At 39.4% G+C, this 24487-nt stretch overlaps 2 protein-coding genes across 3 annotated transcripts in view; one reads left to right on the top strand and one right to left on the bottom strand.

The window, feature by feature from the left end:
* The window catches only part of katnb1 (katanin p80 (WD repeat containing) subunit B 1), a 111516-nt gene that overhangs the window by 25502 nt on the left and 61527 nt on the right, over positions 1-24487 (bottom strand). The gene's annotated exons all lie outside the window — the stretch shown is intronic.
* On the top strand, positions 14328-15993 carry LOC134331614 (uncharacterized). The gene is made up of 2 exons (XM_063013095.1): positions 14328-14403; positions 15724-15993. The coding sequence occupies exon 2, from the start codon at positions 15724-15726 to the stop codon at positions 15955-15957; it is 234 nt and encodes a 77-aa protein (XP_062869165.1). The 5' UTR covers positions 14328-14403; the 3' UTR covers positions 15958-15993.

Here is a 24487-nt window from a genome sequence, read left to right as displayed (position 1 = left end):
GGTACATCTCTAGATATAAGCGATATTGTCTTATCCTATATCGCGTATGAAAATATATCGATATTTTATAAAATCATGTGACATGTCCAGAATAGCAGTGAGTTTGTTAAGAGTCTTCCTTTCAACCACCACCTCAAAGTCATCAAAAGGGCAGCCCAAGAAAGAGCCAGTCCTCCTGATTAGTTTGAGCTTATTTGCATCCTTACTTCTGAACAGGAACTAGGTAGGACGTTTTCCACAGCACCAGTACCCTTTGCTATTAGACCTGCAAAGCCCCCTCTGCCTCAGATGACCACCTTTTCATTTTTCTCTCCGTTAAAGGCTGCCTTAAAACCACAGGCCGGTATGTTGGTGTCAGTAAGACCAGACTGTGGTCAGATATTTCCAGTGGAGGTAGGGCAGATTAATTGTATATATCCTTTACATTTGCATACAGAGGACCATGCACTCTATTCTCCCTGGTTGCAGTTATCAAACGGGTGGAAATTTGGTAGTGTAATGGAAAGTGAAACATGATTAAAATTTCCTGTAAAAGTAACGAATAAAATCGGATGCCGAGTCTGAAGTCTTGCAATAGCCGAGAGTATGATGTCACACCATGTCAGCAGCGGCTGTTGGTGGTATGTAAGGTCTTAGGCTAGTCTCACAGTGAGCCCAGTAAAATGTGCAATTGGAAATATGAACAGGTACTCTCCTTATCTGACAAAACAGCTGCCATTTAAACCTGCAAACATCCAAAAAAGTATGTTTCTGGGGCTGGTGGGGTACCCACCATAGTTTTGTTCGAAGTTATTCGACCTATTATACACCTATCCCTCAAATCAGGGACAAATGTCTGAAACTGAAAAAAATTTAAAAAGACAAAACAAACCTGAAACCAAAACAATAAGATCTAAAACTAGAAACGAGTAAGATCTGAATCTGCATAAAAACTAACAGAAAACTATAAGACCTTAAATATAAAAATAAACCAGAGAGTGAAAAAGAAGAAAAAAAATATTTTAAGAAATTTAGACTTGAATCAAAATTATATTTATCCTAGGAAAAAACATTTTAATACACTTTTATTTTAAATATACTGTTGTATTTTACTGTTTTTTTCAGCTTCAAAGTAGCTAAAATAAAACCATTTACAATAATTTACAGTTGTAACAGTCATGGGTGGCATAACCAATTATTAGGTTTAGGGGGAGAAACTACTTTTTCCACATGTGTGATACAGGTTTAGAATATATCTTTATCTTCAATAAATGAAATTATACTTTTACATCTGCATTTTTGTTTGTCTTTGTCTTGTATTAATATTACTTGGAAGATCCAAAACATTTAAGTTAGTACCAAAAGTATTTACCCCCCACATACATACATAATTACACACAAACACATAACTAACAAAAAGTACTCTTCCCAACACATTCAATCATGCATAAACAGAAACACATAAGTAACCAACAGTTTTCACCGCCCACACACACATAGACTGTATTTCCAGAAGTAGACACCTAACGATGAGCCCGTCTGACATCCCATTTCAAAACCATGGGCAGTAATATAAAGTTGACTTTGAAAAGCAGCTGTAACAGCCTTCCAAAACTTTGGAATATGTCTGTGGGAATTTGAGCCCATTCAGTCAAAAGATATTTTTAGACACTGATGTTAAACAAAAAGATGTGCAGCTGTTGATTCTGTCTGCAAAAAATCTTTTTACAGGCCAGCAGCAGTTTCCACTGAGGACCCTGCTACTCAGTCCGTATTTGCGGCTGCAGTGGCGATAATGGTAAATTCCGAGCATGCTTTCCATACCACATAATTATGTTCAGTTATGCACTCAATACTTGGTTGGGAATCCTTTTGCAGAAATGACTGCTTCAATGCGGCGTGGCATGGAGGCAATCAGCCTGTGGCACTGCTGAGGTGTTATGGAGGCCCAGGATGCTTCGATAGCGGCCTTAAGCTCATCCAGAGTGTTGGGTCTTGTGTCTCTCAACTTTCTCTTCACAATATCCCACAGATTCTCTATGGGGTTCAGGTCAGGAGAGTTGGCAGGCCAATTGAGCACAGTAATACCATGGTCAGTAAACCATTCACCAGTGGTTTTGGCACTGTGAGCAGGTGCCAGGTCGTGCTGAAAAATGAAATCTTCATCTCCATAAAGCTTTTCAGCAGATGGAAGCATGAAGTGCTCCAAAATCTCCTGATAGCTAGCTGCATTGACCCTGCCCTTGATAAAACACAGTGGACCAACACCAGCAGCTGACATGGCACCCCAGACCATCACTGACTGTGGGTACTTGACACTGGACTTCAGGCATTTTGGCATTTCCTTCTCCCCAGTCTTCCTCCAGACTCTGGCACCTTGATTTCCGAATGACATGCAAAATTTGCTTTCATCCGAAAACAGTACTTTGGACCACTGAGCAACAGTCCAGTGCTGCTTCTCTGTAGCCCAGGTCAGGCGCTTCTGACACTGTTTCTGGTTCAAAAGTGGCTTGACCTGGGGAATGCGGCACCTGTAGCCCATTTCCTGCACACGCCTGTGCACGGTGGCTCTGGATGTTTCTACTCCAGACTCAGTCCACTGCTTCCGCAGGTCCCCCAAGGTCTGGAATCGGCCCTTCTCCACAATCTTCCTCAGGGTCCGGTCACCTCTTCTCGTTGTGCAGCGTTTTCTGCCACACTTTTTCCTTCCCACAGACTTCCCACTGAGGTGCCTTGATACAGCACTCTGGGAACAGCCTATTCGTTCAGAAATGTCTTTCTGTGTCTTACCCTCTTGCTTGAGGGTGTCAATGATGGCCTTCTGGACAGCAGTCAGGTCGGCAGTCTTACCCATGATTGCAGTTTTGAGTAATGAACCAGGCTGGGAGTTTTTAAAAGCCTCAGGAATCTTTTGCAGGTGTTTAGAGTTAATTCGTTGATTCAGGTGATTAGGTTAATAGCTCGTTTAGAGAACCTTTTCATGATATGCTAATTTTTTGAGATAGGAATTTTGGGTTTTCATGAGCTGTATGCCAAAATCATCAGTATTAAAACAATAAAAGACCTGAAATATTTCAGTTGGTGTGCAATGAATCTAAAATATATGAAAGTTTAATTTTTATCATTACATTATGGAAAATAATGAACTTTATCACAATATGCTAATTTTTTTAGAAGGACCTGTATATGGTCAGTTGCTTTTAATGGAGTAAGCACACACTGGTGGAACCGGTTATTATAGTGCTTGCAAAGCACTGTACTCTTAAACATTATGCTTATTACAGCAGTGTCTTGATACCTGTGTTATTATAGAGCTAGCAAAGCAATTTAATATCACTCATACTTTTTATTCTTATTATTGTATTGCTTACAAAGCACTACATTGTTTTAGACACGATAATTATTTGATAGTCTGATTATTCTTATTTTTAGTATAACTGCAGTAGGCAATCACACATGCTATCCAATAGTGTATTAAGTAGTGTGATTACAGTAGTAAATCACATTATTGTTATCTGCTAGTCTGGAGTATTGTTATCCAACAGTATATTATTCCTCTTCTTTTTTCCTCTTCCTTTTCTTCCTCTTTTCCTGAAAGATTTTTGACTGCTAACTTGTCCAGCGGTTTTTGAGATATCAACACAGGAACAACGCCAAAATGTTCAGTCTCTTCAAGAAAGATGCTTGTATACAGCTTTTGGATATGCCCATTTGTTCAACTGCCACGTCTGTTTTTTTTTTATCCCCTTTGTTGTCCCACTCACTCAAATTCATTTTTTAAGTCACATTTCCTCACATATGTAGTGGTGCCTTCAAACTCAACGTCAACTGGTTCTGGGACTGGTGTTGAGTATAAAAGGTGTTGAGTTTCAAGGTATTTTTTTCCCCCATAAAGATGTATAGGAAACCTGTTAATGTGTTCCATGGTCCCGTGGACATATATTTTAGGCTTATGTAAAATAATGGGGTAGGTTTTGACACTTATACACTGAAAATGACACAAATATAATCTACAACCCCAAATCAGGAAAAGTTGGGACAGCATGGAAAATGCAAATAATAATAATAAAAAAAAAAAAACACAGAGCTTCTTACATTTACTTTGACTTTTATTTTATTGCAGACAGGATGAACCTGAAATTTTTCATGTTTTGTCTGGTCAACTTCATTTCATTTATTAATAAACATTTCAAAAAAAGTTGGGACAATAAAGCATTTACCACTTTGTAATGGTTTCTTTTCACCACACTTAAAAGACCTTTTGGCACTGAGGATACCAAGTGATTTAATGTTTTAGGTTTCATTTTATCCCATTTTTCCTGCCAACACATCTTAAGATGTGCAACAGTACAGGGTCGACGTTCTCCACACATTCTCTATTAGAGACAGGTCAGGATTGCAGGCATGGACGTCCCTGAAAAAGATGTCTTGAAGGCAGCATATGTTGCTCTCAATGTACTTTTCTGCATTAATGCTGCCATCACAGAAGTGTAAATTACCTTTGCCAAGGGCACTGACACAGCCCCATACCATGACAGATCATGGTTTTTGGACTTGTTGCTGATAACAGTTTGGATGGTCCTTTTCGCCTTTGGCACACAGTGTCCATTTTTTTCAAAAAAAATTCATTCATGTGACCACAATACATGTTTCCACTGTGTGATGGTCCATCCTAGATGCCTCAGAGCCCAGAGAAGTCGACACCACTTCTGGACATGGTAAACATAAGGCTTTTATGCACAGTAAGGTTTTAAGGAGCATTTGTGCATGCAACTCCGTATTGTAGTGCTTGACAAAGGTTTGCTAAAGTAATCCCTTGCCTATTTGGTTATATCTGCTATTGTTGAGTGGCGGATCTTGATGCAGTGCCGTCTGAGGGATCGAAGATCACAGGCGTTCAGCTTAAGCTTGCGCCCTTGAATCATTTAATGATGTTATGCACTGTAGAGGGAGAAATATGCAAATCCCTTCCAATCTTTCTTTGAGGTTCATTGTTTGTAAACATTTCAATAATTCTCACGCATTTGTTGACAAACCGGAGATCCCCTGGCCATCTTTGCTCATCAAAGACTCAGCCTTTCAAAGATGCTGCTTTTGTACCAAACCATGATTACAATCACCTGTTGACATCACATCATTATTTAGTTTTTTTACCTCATTACTAGCCCTAAATTGCCCCCGTCCCAACTTTTTTTGGATTGTGTTGCAGGCCTGAAATGCAGGAATGAATGTTTATTAAACCGTCTGCAATCAAATAAAAGTCAAATGTCAATGTAAGGAACACTGCATTTTTATTTTATTTGCATTTTCCATACTGTCCCAACTTTTTCTGATTTGGGGTTGTAAAAACACAAATAAAAAGCTGATTCTTACAATTTCTCAGAATTCTGAGCTATAACAAGTTTAAAAGTGAAAAAGTGAGGAAAATCCAGCTAAACACATAAATGTGGACACTTTCAGAGTGAATCTGATGGTTATTCCACACAAATGCGGTTTCGTCTCATGCACACTTTGATGAGGTATTACCGCACCGCTCAAGCCGAGCACTGAACAAAGTGACTGTTCATTGTTAGATTGAAATAAATAAATAATAAAAAAAAAAAAAAACTGAACACTTTGAGTTTAAGGAAAACGTAGAGTTTAAGGGTACAAATTTCTCGACGAAGGGCGTTAAGTTTCAAAGAATTTGAGTATAGGGGACGTTGAGTTACAAGGTACCAATGTACATTCACTAGTGTGATGCAAAGTTTTTGTCCCCACATACACACACACACAATCATGACGTGAGCAAAAGTACTGACACCCAAATACATGCACATACGCACAAACACATACACACACACACACACACACACAATCATGACGTGAGCAAAAGTACTGACACCCAAATACATGCACATACGCACAAACACATACACACACACACAGTACACATCGACCAAAACTATGTCTACACATTCACCTGCATGAACAAAGTATTTTAATGCCACTAACTACATGCTTGCACACACACACACACACACACACACACACACACACACACACACACACACACACACACAGTGACCCACCTGAGCAAAGTATTCACACATTCACCAACATTGCTGAACAGTATTGAACACACACACACACACACACACACACACACACACACACACACACACACACACACACACACGCACAGTCACACGCATGACCAAAAGTATTCAGTGGCTACCAACTACAGGGGTTGGACAAAATAACTGAAACACCTGGTTTTAGACCACAATCATTTATTAGTATGGTGTAGGGCCTCCTTTTGTGGCCAATACAGCGTCAATTGGTCTTGGAAATGACATATACAAGTCCTGCACAGTGGTCAGAGGGATTTTAAGCCATTCTTCTTGCAGGATAGTGGCCAGGTCACTACGTGATGCTGGTGGAGGAAAACGTTTCCTGACTCGCTTCTCCAAAACACCCCAAAGTGGCTCAATAATATTTAGATCTGGTGACTGTGCAGGCCATGGGAGATGTTCAACTTCACTTTCATGTTCATCAAACCAATCTTTCACCAGTCTTGCTGTGTGTATTGGTGCATTGTCATCCTGATACACGGCACCGCCATTGGATGCACATGGTCCTCCAGAATGGTTCGGTAGTCCTTGGCAGTGACGTGCCCATCTAGCACAAGTATTGGGCCAAGGGAATGCCATGATATGGCAGCCCAAACCATCACTGATCCACCCCCATGCTTCACTCTGGGCATGCAACAGTCTGGGTGGTACGCTTCTTTGGGGCTTCTCCACACCGTAACTCTCCCGGATGTGGGGAAAACAGTAAAGGTGGACTCATCAGAGAACAATACATGTTTCACATTGTCCACAGCCCAAGATTTGCGCTCCTTGCACCATTGAAACCGACGTTTGGCATTGGCACGAGTGACCAAAGGTTTGGCTATAGCAGCCCGGCCGTGTATATTGACCCTGTGGAGCTCCCGACGGACAGTTCTGGTGGAAACAGGAGAGTTGAGGTGCACATTTAATTCTGCCGTGATTTGGGCAGCCGTGGTTTTATGTTTTTTGGATACAATCCGGGTTAGCACCCGAACATCCCTTTCAGACAGCTTCCTCTTGCGTCCACAGTTAATCCTGTTGGATGTGGTTTGTCCTTCTTGGTGGTATGCTGACATTACCCTGGATACCGTGGCTCTTGATACATCACAAAGACTTGCTGTCTTGGTCACAGATGCGCCAGCAAGACGTGCACCAACAATTTGTCCTCTTTTGAACTCTGGTATGTCACCCATAATGTTGTGTGCATTGCAATATTTTCAGCAAAACTGTGCTCTTATCCTGCTAATTGAACCTTCACACTCTGCTCTTACTGGTGCAATGTGCAATTAATGAAGATTGGCCACCAGACTGGTCCAATTTAGCCATGAAACCTCCCACACTAAAATGACAGGTGTTTCAGTTATTTTGTCCAACCCCTGTACATGCTTTCACAAACACACACAGTCACCTGTCTGAGAAAGTATTCAGACCCACACCAACTGCATGCTTGTGCACACACACAATTACCTGCCTGAGCACAATTATTTACACCCTCAACAAATACATGATTGCGCACACACAATCACCTATTTGAGCAAAAGTATTCACATTCCCACCAAATACATACACAGAATATTACAAATCTTACCAAAAGTATTAACCCCCCACATACTTTGCTCAGCTGCAATCACACCTGCATTAATATTATTATTAATAAGACGAACGGATAACAATAATAAATTGCAGTAGACAATCACACTACTGTTATTCATTAGTGTGACTGCAGTAGGCAATCACACTATTGTTATCCATTAGTCCTATTATGTGATAGCTCAGTGGTTAAGGTACTGGACTAGTAAACAAAAGGTTGCCGGTTCAAGCCCCGCCACCACCAAGTTGCCACTGTTGGGTCCCTGAGCAAGGCCCTTAACTCTCAATTGTTCCGCTCATTGTGTAAGTCGCTTTGGATAAAAGCGTCTGCTAAATGCTGAAAATGTAAATGTAAAATGTAAATATTATTATTATTATTGTTGTTGATATTATCATAAATATTATTATTTCACCCGTTTTGGCCGGCTTTCTTCATCCGAAATCGACGCCAGTCCAACTCCAAAAACGGCCATCACATTGATGACACCATAGTGTCTTTTTATATCCTGTTTATATCCAACATACTTGTGCACAAACACCTGCATGGCCAAATGTATTTTGACCCCGCCAAATGCATGCTTGAATATACACAGTTAATTCCCTGAGCAAAAGTATTCATACCCCCACCAACTACATGACCAAATGCATTTGGACACCACCAACTGAGTGACCAAAAGTATTCTGATCCCACCAACTACATGCTTGCACACACACATCTGCCTGAGCAAAAGTATTTAATTTCACATATTTCATCAAAAGTATTCAACCTCCCACATATTTTACCACTGCTGAGCTGCAATTACTCTTGCCTTTCCATTAAAAAATTAACATATCTAGTTATTATTGTAATCTTACCCATTTTTGTCTGGCTTAGTCATCCCCAATTTTTGAGATATTGACACTGTTACACCTCTAAAACATATGTCCCGTTGACGACACCATGGCTTGTATAAAGCGCTTTTGGATATTTGTGGCCATTTCCCAGAATTGCCCATTTTTTATCCCCTTTTTGTCACTTTTTAAATGCACATCAATCTACTGTACTTCTGCAACAGATAGATACTGTTTCAGATATGCTATCTTAGGGAAGGCCATCCAGCCTCGCCCACATACAGTATCTCACAAAAGTGAGTACACCCCTCACATTTTTGCAAATATTTTATTATATCTTTTCATGGGACAACACTATAGAAATGAAACTTGGGTATAACTTAGAGTAGTCAGTGTACAGCTTTGTATAGCAGTGTAGATTTACTGTCTTCTGAAAATAACTCAACACACAGCCATTAATGTCTAAATAGCTGGCAACATAAGTGAGTACACCCCACAGTGAACATGTCCAAATTGTGCCCAAATGTGTCGTTGTCCCTCCATGGTGTCATGTGTCAAGGTCCCAGGTGTGAATGGGGAGCAGGGCTGTTAAATTTGGTGTTTTGGGTACAATTCTCTCATACTGGCCACTGGATATTCAACATGGCACCTCATGGCAAAGAACTCTCTGAGGATGTGAGAAATAGAATTGTTGCTCTCCACAAAGATGGCCTAGGCTATAAGAAGATTGCTAACACCCTGAAACTGAGCTACAGCATGGTGGCCAAGGTCATACAGTGGTTTTCCAGGACAGGTTCCACTCGGAACAGGCTTCGCCAGGGTCGACCAAAGAAGTTGAGTCCACGTGTTCAGCGTCATATCCAGAGGTTGGCTTTAAAAAATAGACACATGAGTGCTGCCAGCGTTGCTGCAGAGGTTAAAGAAGTGGGAGGTCAGCCTGTCAGTGCTCAGACCATACGCCGCACACTGCATCAACTCGGTCTGCATGGTCGTCATCCCAGAAGGAAGGTGACGCACAAGAAAGCCCGCAAACAGTTTGCTGAAGACAAGCAGTCCAAGAACATGGATTACTGAAATGCCCTGGGGTCTGACGAGACCAAGATAAACTTGTTGGGCTCAGATGGTGTCCAGCATGTGTGGCGGCGCCCTGGTGAGGAGTACCAAGACAACTCTCTCTTGCCTACAGTCAAGCATGGTGGTGGTAGCATCATGGTCTTGGGCTGCATGAGTGCTGCCGGCACTGTGGTTCATTGAGGGAAACATGAATTCCAACATGTACTGTGACATTCTGAAGCAGAGCATGATCCCCTCCCTTTTGGAAAACTGGGCCGCATGGCAGTTTTCCAACATGATAACAACCACAAACACACCTCCAAGATGACAACTGCCTTGCTGAGGAAGCTGAAGGTAAAGGTGATGGACTTAACCCAATTGAGCACCTGTGGGGCATCCTCAAGTGGAAGGTGGAGGAGTTCAAGGTGTCTAACATCCACCAGCTCCGTGATGTCATCATGGAGGAGTGGAAGAGGATTCCAGTAGCAACCTGTGCAGCTCTGGTGAATTCCATGCCCAAGAGGGTTAAGGCAGTGCTAGATAATAATGGTGATCACACAAAATATTGATGCTTTGGGCACAATTTGGACATGTTCACTGTGGGGTGTACTCACATGTTGCCAGCTATTTAGACATTAATGGCTGTGTGTTGAGTTATTTTCAGAAGACAGTAAATCTATACTGTTATACAAGCTGTACACTGACTACTCTAAGTTATATCCAAGTTTCATTTCTGTAGTGTTGTCCCATGAAAAGATATAATGAAATATTTGCAAAAATGTGAGGGGTGTACTCACTTTTGTGAGATACTGTACATACTTCCATACACCCTAGTAACAAAAAAAAAAAAAACTCTTACAACAACCTGTTAGCATTTGCACCCTTACCAAATACCACATATCTCACCAACATTATTTAACACCCAACACATACTCTCTAAGTGCTGTGCAGCAATTACACTTTTTTTTCAGGAAATGCACCACTCTACTTAACATTAATAGTGTGACTGCACTTTTCACCCACTTCTTTCACCCATTTACTCCCATTCATTCACCATAGCAACCACCTAAAATATCTTTTATTACAGTTTATTACAGTGGTACCTCGAAACTTAACGTCAATTAGTTCTGGGAGTAGCGTAAGTTTAAAAAGCTAAAGATAATTTTTTCCATAAGGATGTATGGAAAATCTGTTAATGCATTCCATGGTCCTGTGGAACTGCATATATTTCAATATATGAATATTATATTATATATATTAATAATAATATTTATAATATAATATTATTTATTTAAAGTAAAACAGACAGCATAAATGTGAACAAAGCAACTGTCGCGCACACTTCGAGTTTAGGGTAAAAGTCGAGTTTAAAAGCACACATTTTTCAACGAAGGGCATCGAGTTTCAAAGATTTCGAGTTTAGGGAACGTCGAGTTACAAGATACTACTGTACAGATACTACTGTACACTACTGTGTTTTTCATAAGCAAGGCAAGTGTTCTAACTGTTGCAAACATTTTTATGACCTACACAGCCAAGTATTTTGCGTTTGTGATGGATTAACTCTGCCCGCTTTGCTGCTATTGTCTATGCCATATTGTCTTTGCTTTGTTGACTTTATTCAGAAAGACTGACATTACTGAGAAAGAAGCACGAGCTGGGTGAAAAAAAGATTCATTTACATTTACATTTTTGGCATTGAGCAGACGCCTTTATCCAAACCGACTTTCATTACAGGTGCAGTATACAGTCTGAGCAATTGAGGGATAAGGGCCTTGCTCAAGGGCCCAACAGTAGCAACCTGGCAGTAGTGAGGCTTGAACCAGTGACCTTCTGATTACTAGTCCAGTACCTTAACCACTAGGCTACGGCTTGCCCCCGTAGTGTAATGCTAGAAGCCAGTCAACAAACACGTAAATTAATGTTTAGAGATATTAGGCTACAGGGTGTTGGATCAACGTAATTCTATGAGCAGTTGGCGTAACTCAAAAAGACTAATGCAAAACGTTGCCTTAATTTTTTTTGTTGACCCAATGTTTCATTGTGCAGCTTGATTTATTTCATATTCATTCAACTTGAAAATCTCTGTTGATGTTGACAGTTATTAAGTTATGTTATTTAAAAATGCTTTTTACTAATTTATGAAAAGCTAATCCACCAAACTTAAAATATTGTGTTGGATCAACGCAATTCTACGAGCAGTTGGCATAACTCAAAAAGACTAATGCAAAACGCTGATTTTATTTTTTTTGTTTTGTTTTATTTTTCAGAGTGTATGGCATTACACACATAATTCCATATGAGCAACAAATTATGCACTTCCACCAACTATGTGCTTGCACACAAATAAACACATATCTGAGCAACAGTATTCATACCCTTTCCCATATACATACTTGCATACACCCTAGGAACCAAAAGAACACTATAGCAATCACCTACCAGCAACCACCAGAAACACATTTAGCAACCAGCAACCATTTAGCAACTACTTAGTAACCGTTGTAAACTACAGTATGCGTTGTCAATCACATAGCTACACCTTAGAAACAGCATAAACACACCATAACAATTAACCCGTTATCATAGTAACCACCCAGCAACACCTTAGCAACAATCCCCTATAGCCTACAAGCCACTTAGCAACACCTTAGAAACCACCCAGAAACACCTTAGTAACCACTTAATTCACCATGGCAACTGTCTAGCAACATCTTAACAACCACCTAGCCACAGCTTAGCAACCTTGGCACACCTTGGCAACTGTGTTACAAAACCTTAGCAGCCAGCCAGCAACAATTAGCGTGTTAGCATTTAAACCACCTCCACAGCAACCATCTAGCAACACCATTTTGCACAATATTAGTCATTGCCTAGCATCCCTTTACAACAACAACTTCTTACCAAAGTAACTATCTAGCAATACCTTAGCAGCCACTTAAGAAAACTTGTAACAATCAAAAAGTACACCTAGGCAAAAACTTGCACACACATAATCAACTGTCCGGCCAGTAGGTAAAGGAGGATGAGGACTGATAACAGTTTGATTGCTTTGGCTGCACAAAGCTTCTCAGTGACAACCACAAGAGCTGTTTATATGGCATGTGCTGCCTTGAAGCCAGACTGATACTGATCATGGAGGTCATTCTAAATAAAAAAAGGGATAGCTGATTGTAGACAGCCCGTTCAAGAATTTTTTGATAGAAAAGAGAGAAGTGATAATGGTCTGTTGTTGTTTATGTTTGTGATGTCTAGTGTAGGTTTCTTAAGAAGGAGGGTGACCTGTGCCTTTTTGAAGGTTGTAGAGACAACACCCAATGTTAAGGAGTCGTAGTAAAGTGGGGTGACAGTGAGGTCAGGAGGTGAGGAGGAATGGCTAAAGACCAGGTACAGAAGATTGCCTCCATTGTGTGTCAGAGAGATGTTATTGAAGATGAGGTCAAAGGATGAAAGGAGAAAAAAAGAACGAGAAGACTGGAGCTTGAAGGAAGGTTAGATGAGTCCCAGGGACTCAGAAGAATATCCAGCTCTTCTATGAAGTCTCGCAGCCTCTTCAATTCAAAGGATATGTTAAGATGAAGAAGGTTATCAGGGGTAAAGTAAGATGACGCAAAGGCTGAGGTTAAGTCAGATTTTTGTACAGCTGTTTGACGTTCCAGAACCCACCTACCACCACTGTTTGAGATTGCAGTAACAGTTGGGAAAGATTAGGTTACTGGCATTACCATGATGTGACCAAGTCTGCGAGGCCTGTGAGATATAAGCACTAGTATGAGTAAGTAGCACATGCTGCAGTGGAGAAAACCTAGAAAACTAAGAAGTAAGAGTAAGTACTTACCTACTAACTAAAAGTTGTTTTGTTAGGAAATAATAGATTATGCAAGACAGTGATATTATAAACACTTAGAACTGGTTAAAATTAGACCAATAATCAATTTATACTAAGCTAAGCCCTGCTCCCAATTGATCAGAAACTAGTTCTTACAATAGACACCTGAAACCAACTAATCAGCAGAGACCTTACCACACAAAATACTACATAATCAGGAGAAATCACAGACGAGTCTGTCTGGTCTCCCAAACTGTTTTGCCACGAAAACACACGTGAGTTTGTTTGTTTGTTTATTAGGATTTAAACTTTATGTTTTTACACTTTGGTTACATTCATGACAGGAAAGATGTTACTCATTACACAAGATTCATTAAATCACAAGGTTATATCAAACACAGTCATGGACAATTTAATATCTCCAATTTACCTCACTTGCATGTTTTTGGACTGTGGGAGGAAACCAGAGCACCCGGAGTAAACCCACGCAGACACGGGGAGAACACGCAAACTCCATACAGAAAGGACCTGGACCGCCCCACCTGGGGATCGAACCCAAGACTTTCTTGCTGTGAGGCGACAGTGCTATCCATTTAGCCACCGTGCCGCCCAAACACACGTGAGAAGTGACAAGGGGTATAATTATACCAAGTGTGAGATGTGTTTTTTCTTTACAAAAATGAATGTTAGTTACTTACACAGTAAGATTCTAGCAGTTAAAACAATAAGTATGTTTAACCCTTTACAGCCGGCCCATTCAAATTTCGAAACAATAATTTCGATGGCTTGAAGCCTTATATCTCCGCCGTCCAATCACTGATTGTAAATCTGAAAACTGCCCCAGGTAGCTGACAACCCAGGCTAAAAGGCAATGTTATTGGTCAAGCGGTTTGTGTCGTGGCTGGTTTGCATATTTAATGAGAAGGCGGAGAATAAATTTTTTTCATTCGCCCCGCCCTCACACGGAGCGCTGCTGAGACAGTCGACTGGATAACAACACAGAAAGAGAAATTCTGTCAGTGAAATAAGGTAAGATTTATTTTAAAACTGTTTATTAGTGTTATTACTTTTCATTTCTACTCAGAAAACTTGGCTTTAATGGTAAAATTGTAATATTATTAGTGTTTACGCTTCGGAAAAGCCGAGGTGATTCTGAGAGTTGCGTTCTAAGTTTAGTCAGTCAGGTGCTCTGCTCTCCTTTCTGAATCGATTGTAATGTTTTTTATGTCCATCTAGATGGAAATAAATACGTGTGGAGAGTTTATCAGATACCTTTTTAGTCTCGTTTGTTTAGTAGTTTGTAAAGTATGCAGCAGTTTTACACAAATAAGTGATTAGTAGTGAACCTAAGCTAAGCTAAGCTACCGGAGCTGTTTGTTGCATCCTGCAGCCATGTGGTTTGAAAAGGCTGCTAAAGGCTGCTCTCAAACTCCAAAGTTAGATTTTATGCATGTAATCTTGAAATCAGTTATAGCTTACTTGTTTTACTTCAATACTGTCTAAAGTCTGCTTAGAAATCACCTTAGCTTTGCTCATAATATCATTACATTTTGCATTGCATGCATTTAGCATGACTGGCTAAAGTAAGCTGAGGCAGAAAGCATAAAGGTGTGGATAATATGTCAGTCTGGGCAATTTATAACCTTTATTTCCATGGTATATTTTATCTGTGGTAATTTGTACTTATAACAGAGAAATATTATTTTATCTATAAAATATTTCTGTCAAATTTGCATCATTTTCTAAAAAATTGCTGCATTTATTTGAAAGAGACTAAAGTATGCTATGCTACCATATAGGTGCATATAGGTAGATAACAAGTCAGTCTGGGCAATTTATAACTTCTTTTTTTACCATAATATATTTTTTTCTGTGGTAATTCTTACTTGTATCAGTGAAATATAGTTTTATCTATAAAATATTTCTGTCAGATTTGCATAATTTTCTAATGTATTGCAAGAGATATTTGAAAGGGACTAAAATATGGTATCAAACTTTTTTTGAAAGCTTTTTTTGAAAGCATACAGGTGCATAACATTTCAGTCTGTGACTATTTACAACATTTTAAATATAACCATAGAATCAAGTTTTGTCTTGTATTTATTGCTCCTCTTAGATAATTATTGTTTCATGTGTAAACCATGTGCCAGATTTGAGAAACTTTTGTCATATGTATTGGTTCAGTGTACTTGAGTTTACTTCTAAACATGAGCCTGTGGACATTAGCTTCTCTGGCAAAAACATATAGAGTATTTGTGATTGAATTCTACATATATGTAATTATTTTTTAAAATAACATCACTGTCACCACCTTTATTCACTGTAATCTCTTTCTTTTATTATTCTGAGATGGATGGAGACAAGGCTCAATATTCACGCCTTATGGAGTCTCTGAAGAGGAGACAGCGGCTAGGCCCTGACGAGCTTAGACTTATTGCTGAACATGACAGCGATGAAGATCATGAAGGCATGACCATTGAAGAGGAGGACTTCATGGACATGGAGCTCCTGGATGAAGGGGAAGAAGAGGATGAAGAGGAGCAAGATGAGCAGAGGGATCAACCAACAACCTCCTATCGGTAAATGCATGTATTCCAATAGTGTGTATTTGTAAATGTGTGTGTGTACATACTGTATATGCTGACAATAAATGTCAGCATTTGCACCCACACACACAATCAGGGCTGCCAACAAAAAGTTAAAATTAACAAAAGAGTACAAACTGAGATTATGATTTTTACTAATGTTTGCTTTCTTTTATGGGTTTGGTTAGTCTTTCTTGTCCCATGTCAGGTAGGAAGCGGAAACGCTTTCCTGACTCTGTATCCTTTCCTTCCTATGCTGATGTAGACACAGAAGCACCAAAGCCCATACCATTTAATCCCTCTCGTCCAGTAGGCATAGATCTGGGAAGTGTGCGTAGGGCTGTATGGTCAGCCACAAGTACCTTGCGTGAAATAGACTTCTTCAAGTTGTTTTTCACGTACACCATCGTTGCCGAGATTTGCCAGTTTACAAACTCTAAGGGGTGGGAGCTTGTACTGAATAGGCCGTCTTATGCGAACCATCATGGGGCATGGGAAGAAGTGACCCCGGATGAATTCTACCGGTTTCTTGGGCTCCTTATTTACATGGGTTTCACGTCCCTGCACAGCATTCACAGATATTGGGGAACCAAATCTCTTCAGGGTTCATGGGCCAAGTTATTCATGTCCCGTGACCGTTTCAAGGAATTGATGGCAGCCCTCCATGTTGTAGATCCTGCCACAGAAAATAATCTTGATCATCTTAGGAAGTTGCGTTACCTGATGGACCACCTCAAAACCAAGTGTCAGCAGCTTTTCCAGGCTAATGAAAATCTGAGCATAGACGAGAGAATGGTAAAATCAAAAGGTCGATCAGGATTCAAGCAGTATATGAAGGGCAAACCTACTCGCTGGGGTTTCAAATTGTGGGTAATTGCAACTTCAAATTCGGGATATACCTTAGACTTTGATGTTTACACAGGCAGTCTTGATGGGCGCATAACTGATTTGGCTATAAAAGTGATCGAAGACCTTGTGCAACCATTTAAAAATCAAGGTCACACAGTTTGGTTTGACAACTTCTATACATCACCAACTGTTATGGTCTGACTTAAGGAGTGGGGAATCAATGCTTGTGGGACATGTAGGATTAATCGTAAGAAATTCCCAGTGGATTTCAAAGATGTCAAGAAATGGGAGCGGCAAGCTAACCGTGGTGATATGAGGTGGTGTAGAATTGACGGAAATGTCTTAGTTGTTCAGTGGAAGGACACACGAGCAGTTACATGCCTCTCTAATTTCCACAATGCTAATGATTCATCAGAGGTTTCTAGGATGGTAAAGAATGGTGCCACGTGGGACAGGAAAGTAATCCGTCAACCAGCTGTAGTAAAGGACTACAATAAACACATGGGAGGTGTTGACAGATCTGATCAAATGTTAAACACATACAATCTGCTTCAGAAAACTCAAAAGTGGTGGAAAACACTTTTCTTCCATTTTGTGGACATAGCCGTCGTTAATAGTTTCATTTTGTTTCAGGACTGGCATCATTCCAATCCAGCATCACGTTATGGGTTTAGTTCAGCAGGCTACAGCCAGATAAACTTTAGGGAAAATCTGTCGCGCCAACTTGCAGACATTTCTGTCGATTCAATTTTGCCATCTCAGCTTTCAGTAGCTCCAACCACTTCCTCATCGTTTTACGTCACCCACATTCCTCAGATAGAGCAAGTATCAAGAAATTGCTGGCTTTGCTACAAAAAATTCAAAAAAGAAAATAAAACAAATATTGCATGCATGGCTCCTGAGTGCCAAGGTAGAAGATTTTGTTTAGTTGGCAATCGAAACTGTTTTCAGTCTTGGCATTCTAGCAAAGGAGTTTCGCAGTTAGACCTACACAGGGCTTCTGTCTTCTACTGTCTCATCCTTCCTCAATCCCTGTGTTTGTGTATATGTTCTTTGTTTCTCTTTCTCTTCACAGGTCAAAGTTCAGTGTGCATTGTTCATTGGAAGGAGGTAATTTGAGGTAATTATCCATTGTGCATTGTCTGTTAAATATTTTGTAGTGAATTTTTGGCAAAATGGCTTAGATGAGATTTGATATCCTGTTGCCTCAAAACTGTTTACTGAATTGTTCAATGATTATCCTGAACAAATAATTGCTTTTTCTTGTATTGTTGAATTGGATTATTTGAGAGTTTGTTTTATGGAGTGATGTTCTTCAATAGTGCTGAACTATATTGTATTGTTGTTTTGAAATTATTTATAGAATGAGAAGTGTATATAATTCTAATAAAAATCTTTAATGTTTTTGAACTATACACTGTTGTTAGAGTGCTTATTTTGTCAAATACATTTTATCTGCTGTCTTATTTCAAAAATATGGATGTTGACAATTTAGTAATAATTAAGAAAAAAGTACACTTTCATTGGTTTATAGTGTATGCTGACATTGGTAAAAAGTGAGGTAAAAAAGGAGCTACACGAACATTCTAAATTGCTAAATGACACCTTCTGCTAAATTGATCATAACTTTTGAATAGAAGATGATAGATTCAAAATTATTTTATTGACAAATGGCTCACAAAATTGCAAAAATTTCATATGTTCTATATTGTTCTCTATATTGCACAGAAATGTGTTAAAAATGTAAGTATTTATGAATTAAATAAAAAACGAGAGATTTTTTTAGGTTGATTTTGAAGGTTTTTTGTAAACATTTATTATATTACACTTGAAAAACATTGTGTTTCATATAATTTTAAAGAACTGATTCTCCTGGTTATAATGGTGTGTGTATATGCAGGGTTTTTTTTCATAAAAGTACACTTTCATTGGTTTATAGTGTATGCTGACATTGGTAAAAAGTGAGGTAAAAAAGGAGCTACACGAACATTCTAAATTGCTAAATGACACCTTCTGCTAAATTGATCATAACTTTTGAATAGAAGATGATAGATTCAAAATTATTTTCTTGACAAATGGCTCACAAAATTGTTTTATATTTAATTATATTTATAATTATTTCATATACTCTATATTTTTCTCTAAATTGCACAGAAATGTGTTAAAAATGTAAGTATTTATGTATGAAATAAAAATTGAGAGTTTTTTTAGGTTGATTTTGAAGGATTTTTGTATAGATTAGTTTATATTACACTTAAATAACCATACTGAGTTTTATATCATTTTAAAGAACTGATTCTTCTGGTTATAATGGTGTGTATATATAGTCTATGCTATGTACGGTATTTACACAATAAGGTTTTTTCTATGACCATGTTACATAGTGTCCGAAAATGGATTGTTCCACTCTGGCATGAAAGGGTTAAACAAGAAGCTTACATTAACCAGGAGTAGAAAATGTAAACAAATGGAAGACAGCAGCACTTAGCAATAGAATACCCTAGCAACCACTTGTTTACCGGTAAGCACTTAACCATACTTAAGCAATCATATGAAACACCCCAGCAAACAGCTGGAGCACCCTAGCAACCACGTTTGTTGCCATAGCAACTACACAGCGATAACTTAGCACCCTCATAAAAAAACTCCAGCAACCATTTAGAATACCACAACTAACAGCTAGAATTACCCTCTGGTAAACCATAGCAACCAATTAGCAGCATTATTGCAACTCCCTGGAATATCATAACAACCAGTTAGCCACTCAGACAGGATTACACTTTTTAACTCTTTGTAACATAGTGCAAACAAAACCTTAGCAGCCAGCCAGCAACAATTAGCGTGTTAGCATTTAAACCACCTCCACAGCAACCACCTAGCAACAGCATTTGGCACAATCTTAGTAATTGCCTAGCATCCCTTTAACAACAACTTCTTACCACAGTAACTATCTAGCAATACCTTATCAGTCACTTCAGAAACCAGTTAGCCACTCAAACAGGATTACTTCTTTAACTCGTTGTAACACAGTGCAAGCACTATCAGGGCTCTAGAGTGCGACCAATTTGATCGCACATGCGACCTAATTTCTCAATGGTGCGACTAAAAAAAATCTGAGGTCGCACCGGTACGACCAGCCGTTCAAGGGGAAAAAAAGTCTCCGCTACTCTGAAAGTCTCCCTGTGGTACAACAGACACACATCAGGCCCAAATCATGGTCTAAACCAATCAGAGACAGTGAAGGGCGGGACAATATTGTAGCGGCGATATGTGAGCGACATTCAGCTCAGCCAATCAGAATGCAGCACCAGGTTTATACATGTGCGTTTCGACGTTCAGTTTTGTATATGAGACTCGCCGGACAGTCCCAGCATTAAAGTTCGGTTTCTGGAGCTAGACAGTGAAGTCTACCTTGTCGTGTGCTTTTATTCCCACACCTCCATCACCACACAGCAAGAGACCTGTAACATCCCGGACAGTGGTGAGCCGACCCTCTAGTAGCAATAGGCTAATGCTAGCGGTAAAGTGCGGCGATAGCGAAAGTAAAAACACCACAATATTTTCGTTAAGTAAAATATAAAAATAACTAAAAGACAGTGAAATATTAGAATAAGTGTACCGCAGTAAGTGCACCGCAAGTGATTTTGGGAATCTGTGTAAAAGATCCAGTTAAGCCGATAATATAATGCACTGTATTTAAGATTACACTCTAACACTCTAGAGCCCCATACACACACACACACACACACACACACACACAAATATATACAGTGTATCACAAAAGTGAGTACACCCCTCACATTTCTGCAGATATTTAAGTATATCTTTTCATGGGACAACACTGACAAAATGACACTTTGACACAATGAAAAGTAGTCTGTGTGCAGCTTATATAACAGTGTAAATTTATTCTTCCCTCAAAATAACTCAATATACAGCCATTAATGTCTAAACCACCGGCAACAAAAGTGAGTACACCCCTAAGAGACTACACCCCTAAATGTCCAAATTGAGCACTGCTTGTAATTTTCCCTCCAAAATGTCATGTGATTTGTTAGTGTTACTAGGTCTCAGGTGTGCATAGGGAGCAGGTGTGTTCAATTTAGTAGTACAGCTCTCACACTCTCTCATACTGGTCACTGAAAGTTCCAACATGGCACCTCATGGCAAAGAACTCTCTGAGGATCTTAAAAGACGAATTGTTGCGCTACATGAAGATGGCCAAGGCTACAAGAAGATTGCCAACACCCTGAAACTGAGCTGCAGCACAGTGGCCAAGATCATCCAGCGTTTTAAAAGAGCAGGGTCCACTCAGAACAGACCTCGCGTTGGTCGTCCAAAGAAGCTGAGTGCACGTGCTCAGCGTCACATCCAACTGCTGTCTTCGAAAGATAGGCGCAGGAGTGCTGTCAGCATTGCTGCAGAGATTGAAAAGGTGGGGGGTCAGCCTGTCAGTGCTCAGACCATACGCCGCACACTACATCGAATTGGTCTGCATGGCTGTCACCCCAGAAGGAAGCCTCTTCTGAAGTCTCTACACAAGAAAGCCCGCAAACAGTTTGCTGAAGACATGTCAACAAAGGACATGGATTACTGGAACCATGTCCTATGGTCTGATGAGACCAAGATTAATTTGTTTGGTTCAGATGGTCTCAAGCATGTGTGGCGGCAATCAGGTGAGGAGTACAAAGATAAGTGTGTCATGCCTACAGTCAAGCATGGTGGTGGGAATGCCATGGTCTGGGGCTGCATGAGTGCAGCAGGTGTTGGGGAGTTACATTTCATTGAGGGACACATGAACTCCAATATGTACTGTGAAATACTGAAGCAGAGCATGATCCCCTCCCTCCGGAAACTGGGTCGCAGGGCAGTGTTCCAGCATGATAATGACCCCAAACACACCTCTAAGACGACCACTGCTTTATTGAAGAGGCTGAGGGTAAAGGTGATGGACTGGCCAAGCATGTCTCCAGACCTAAACCCAATCGAACATTTTTGGGGCATCCTCAAGCGGAAGGTGGAGGAGTGCAAAGTCTCGTATATCCGCCAGCTCCGTGATGTCGTCATGGAGGAGTGGAAAAGCATTCCAGTGGCAACCTGTGAAGCTCTGGTAAACTCCATGCCCAGGAGAGTTAAGGCAGTTCTGGGAAATAATGGTGGCCACACAAAATATTGACACTTCAGGAACTTTCACTAAGGGGTGTACTCACTTTTGTTGCCGGTGGTTTAGACATTAATGGCTGTATATTGAGTTATTTTGAGGGAAGAATAAATTTACACTGTTATATAAGCTGCACACAGACTACTTTTCATTGTGTCAAAGTGTCATTTTGTCAGTGTTGTCCCATGAAAAGATATACTTAAATATCTGCAGAAATGTGAGGGGTGTACTCACTTTTGTGATACACTGTATATACATATAATTTTAAATATACACACACATATAAATAGATAGACACACATACATACACACATTTACTCTATTATTATTGTTATAATTTTTATAATAGTGTACTATAATTAGACTATAATACTATAATTAACTGTAAAGACCATGGGAAGACCATGGCCGGCAATAGTGTATTTGAGACTGGTTCTAATACATTTCGAATTGAAAGGCTGAAAAGCACAATGCATCTATAAAACACATTACGTGCCCCAATAAATGCACTGCCCAAGTGTCCCCTCTCCCCACTGCCTTTCAGCGGCAGGCAGCAGCAAACAGATCATCAGACGAGGCCATGTTGACCATATTGTTAGTTAATCATTTACAAGTCAATATTGCCTATATGGACAGCGAAAAAAAAGTGAACCTGTAAAACTGCGGTGTTAAATGCGATGCGGTCGAAAATTAGGGTGCACCTAACTTTTGTGCTGGTGCACCTAAGAAAAAAAGTTAGGCGCACCAGTGCAACCAGTGCAAAAAGTTAGTCTAGAGCCCTGACTATGTAGTCCCTTTAGAAAAGAGTAAAGAGAAAAGACAGAAAAGATATGCTAGGCAATTACTAAGATTTGCAAGACTATTTATCCTTCTACTTTCATACAACTGTGCAATTAATATAGCCTAAACCGCTTAATGTACAAAATCGTTCAAACATCTATGCGTTAAATATTACACCATGACCTGTGCTATGCATTTTTAAAGATGATATTTACTTAAGTAAAAATTTCTCATTACAATGCAGAAGGAATGTTCAGAATACAAACATAACTACATACCTAACCAAAAGTAATAAATCCCCTACATACACACATGAATACACACTAACATAATTAATACAAAAGTATTCAACCCCACACAAACATACTAACATACACACAATCACATAACTGATCAAAAGTATTCAACCTGATTTTCTAAGGTATAAATGTATGAAGACTTAGGGTAATCTGCACTTACTTAAAATTACCACTATCAACGAGAAAATAACTAAACATTACACACTTGGAAACAGAGCTGTTGCATAAGCCCTTATTCAAGTAAGATACTTAGAATGATTGGTTAAAGTGCTGTTTGGAATGGGTCCTCTAAGGCAGGGGTTTTCAACCTGACATTACGAGATTTTTTTTTTTTTTTTTTTTTTTTTTTTTTTATCTAAAGCAATTTATTTTCACCCTCAGGAGACATATTTGATTAGTCTCGCTGACCACGCACACACGCATGTTTAATGTTATTCAGTTCAGTCTGAAAAAAGGACTGTTGTACTGTTATTAATGAATGCTGCAGTTTTAAATAAACACCAGCTAATATAGAACATTTTGTGTGACTCGCTTTCCTTACTATGGAGGACGAAAAATGACATGAGTATAAATAAATAAATGCACAAATAAATAATGCAATAAATAAATAAATAAACTAATAAATACATTTTTGTCATGAAAAAGGACATATTTAAATAAAATGGCTTGAATCTATTTCTATATTTCCATACATCAGATTTTATTTGGGCTGTTTCTGTATTTCTACATTTATTTATTTATACATTTATTTATTTCTGTATTTATACATTTCTGCATTTATTTATTTATTTCTGTATTTCCACATTTCTGCATTTATTTATTTATGTATTTCTGTGTCTGTACGTTAATAAGGTAGGCGGTCCTATCCCCACTCTACAGCAGGATTGGTTAGCGAGTTGCAATCGATTCGACTCTGCTACTAATGCCTTGGCCCTATACAGCGGCTGCGTTCCAGGCTGGCGCATTGCTAGCAACAAGCTACAAGTTGTCGATGTTCATTCATTTTAAGCAGTCCTATGTTACTGATGGCGATTTTTTTACGAGTCACTGCAAATGATTTAAGATCATTAGCGAATGATTTTGAGAGCCACGTGCCAAATGACTACCTTCTGTTTCATCTGGAAAAAGTAACTGATGGTTTAGTTCAGCTCAGTGCTGATATGGATGTGGACATTGACCTAACTGTGTTAGACAGTCTTCAAGAAGTCGCCGCCAACTTCACATTCTCTCAGAGACAGAGGAAGCGAACGTTGGACGTCCATCCAACATTTTACCTGCGCATATAATCACAGCGGTCACGCCATCCGCACTTTAAAAAAGCTCGCTCACGCTACTTGCGCTTTATTTTTTACTGCGCGTCTAAACCGTATGTAGGTAATACAGCTGCGAAGATGAAATTCATTTTCATTCATTTCATTTTCAGCATTTAGCAGACGCTT

The sequence above is a fragment of the Trichomycterus rosablanca genome, chromosome 17 (assembly GCF_030014385.1).
Source record: "Trichomycterus rosablanca isolate fTriRos1 chromosome 17, fTriRos1.hap1, whole genome shotgun sequence".
Classification (NCBI taxonomy): Eukaryota; Metazoa; Chordata; class Actinopteri; order Siluriformes; family Trichomycteridae; genus Trichomycterus; species Trichomycterus rosablanca.
Note: the sequence above shows the minus strand (reverse complement) of the source record. Positions and strands in the feature narration are given on the sequence as shown.

Bases quoted from the DNA above. Each gene is read 5' to 3' on its own strand.
- LOC134331614 (XM_063013095.1), top strand. From the start codon at position 15,724: ATGGATGGAGACAAGGCTCAATATTCACGCCTTATGGAGTCTCTGAAG.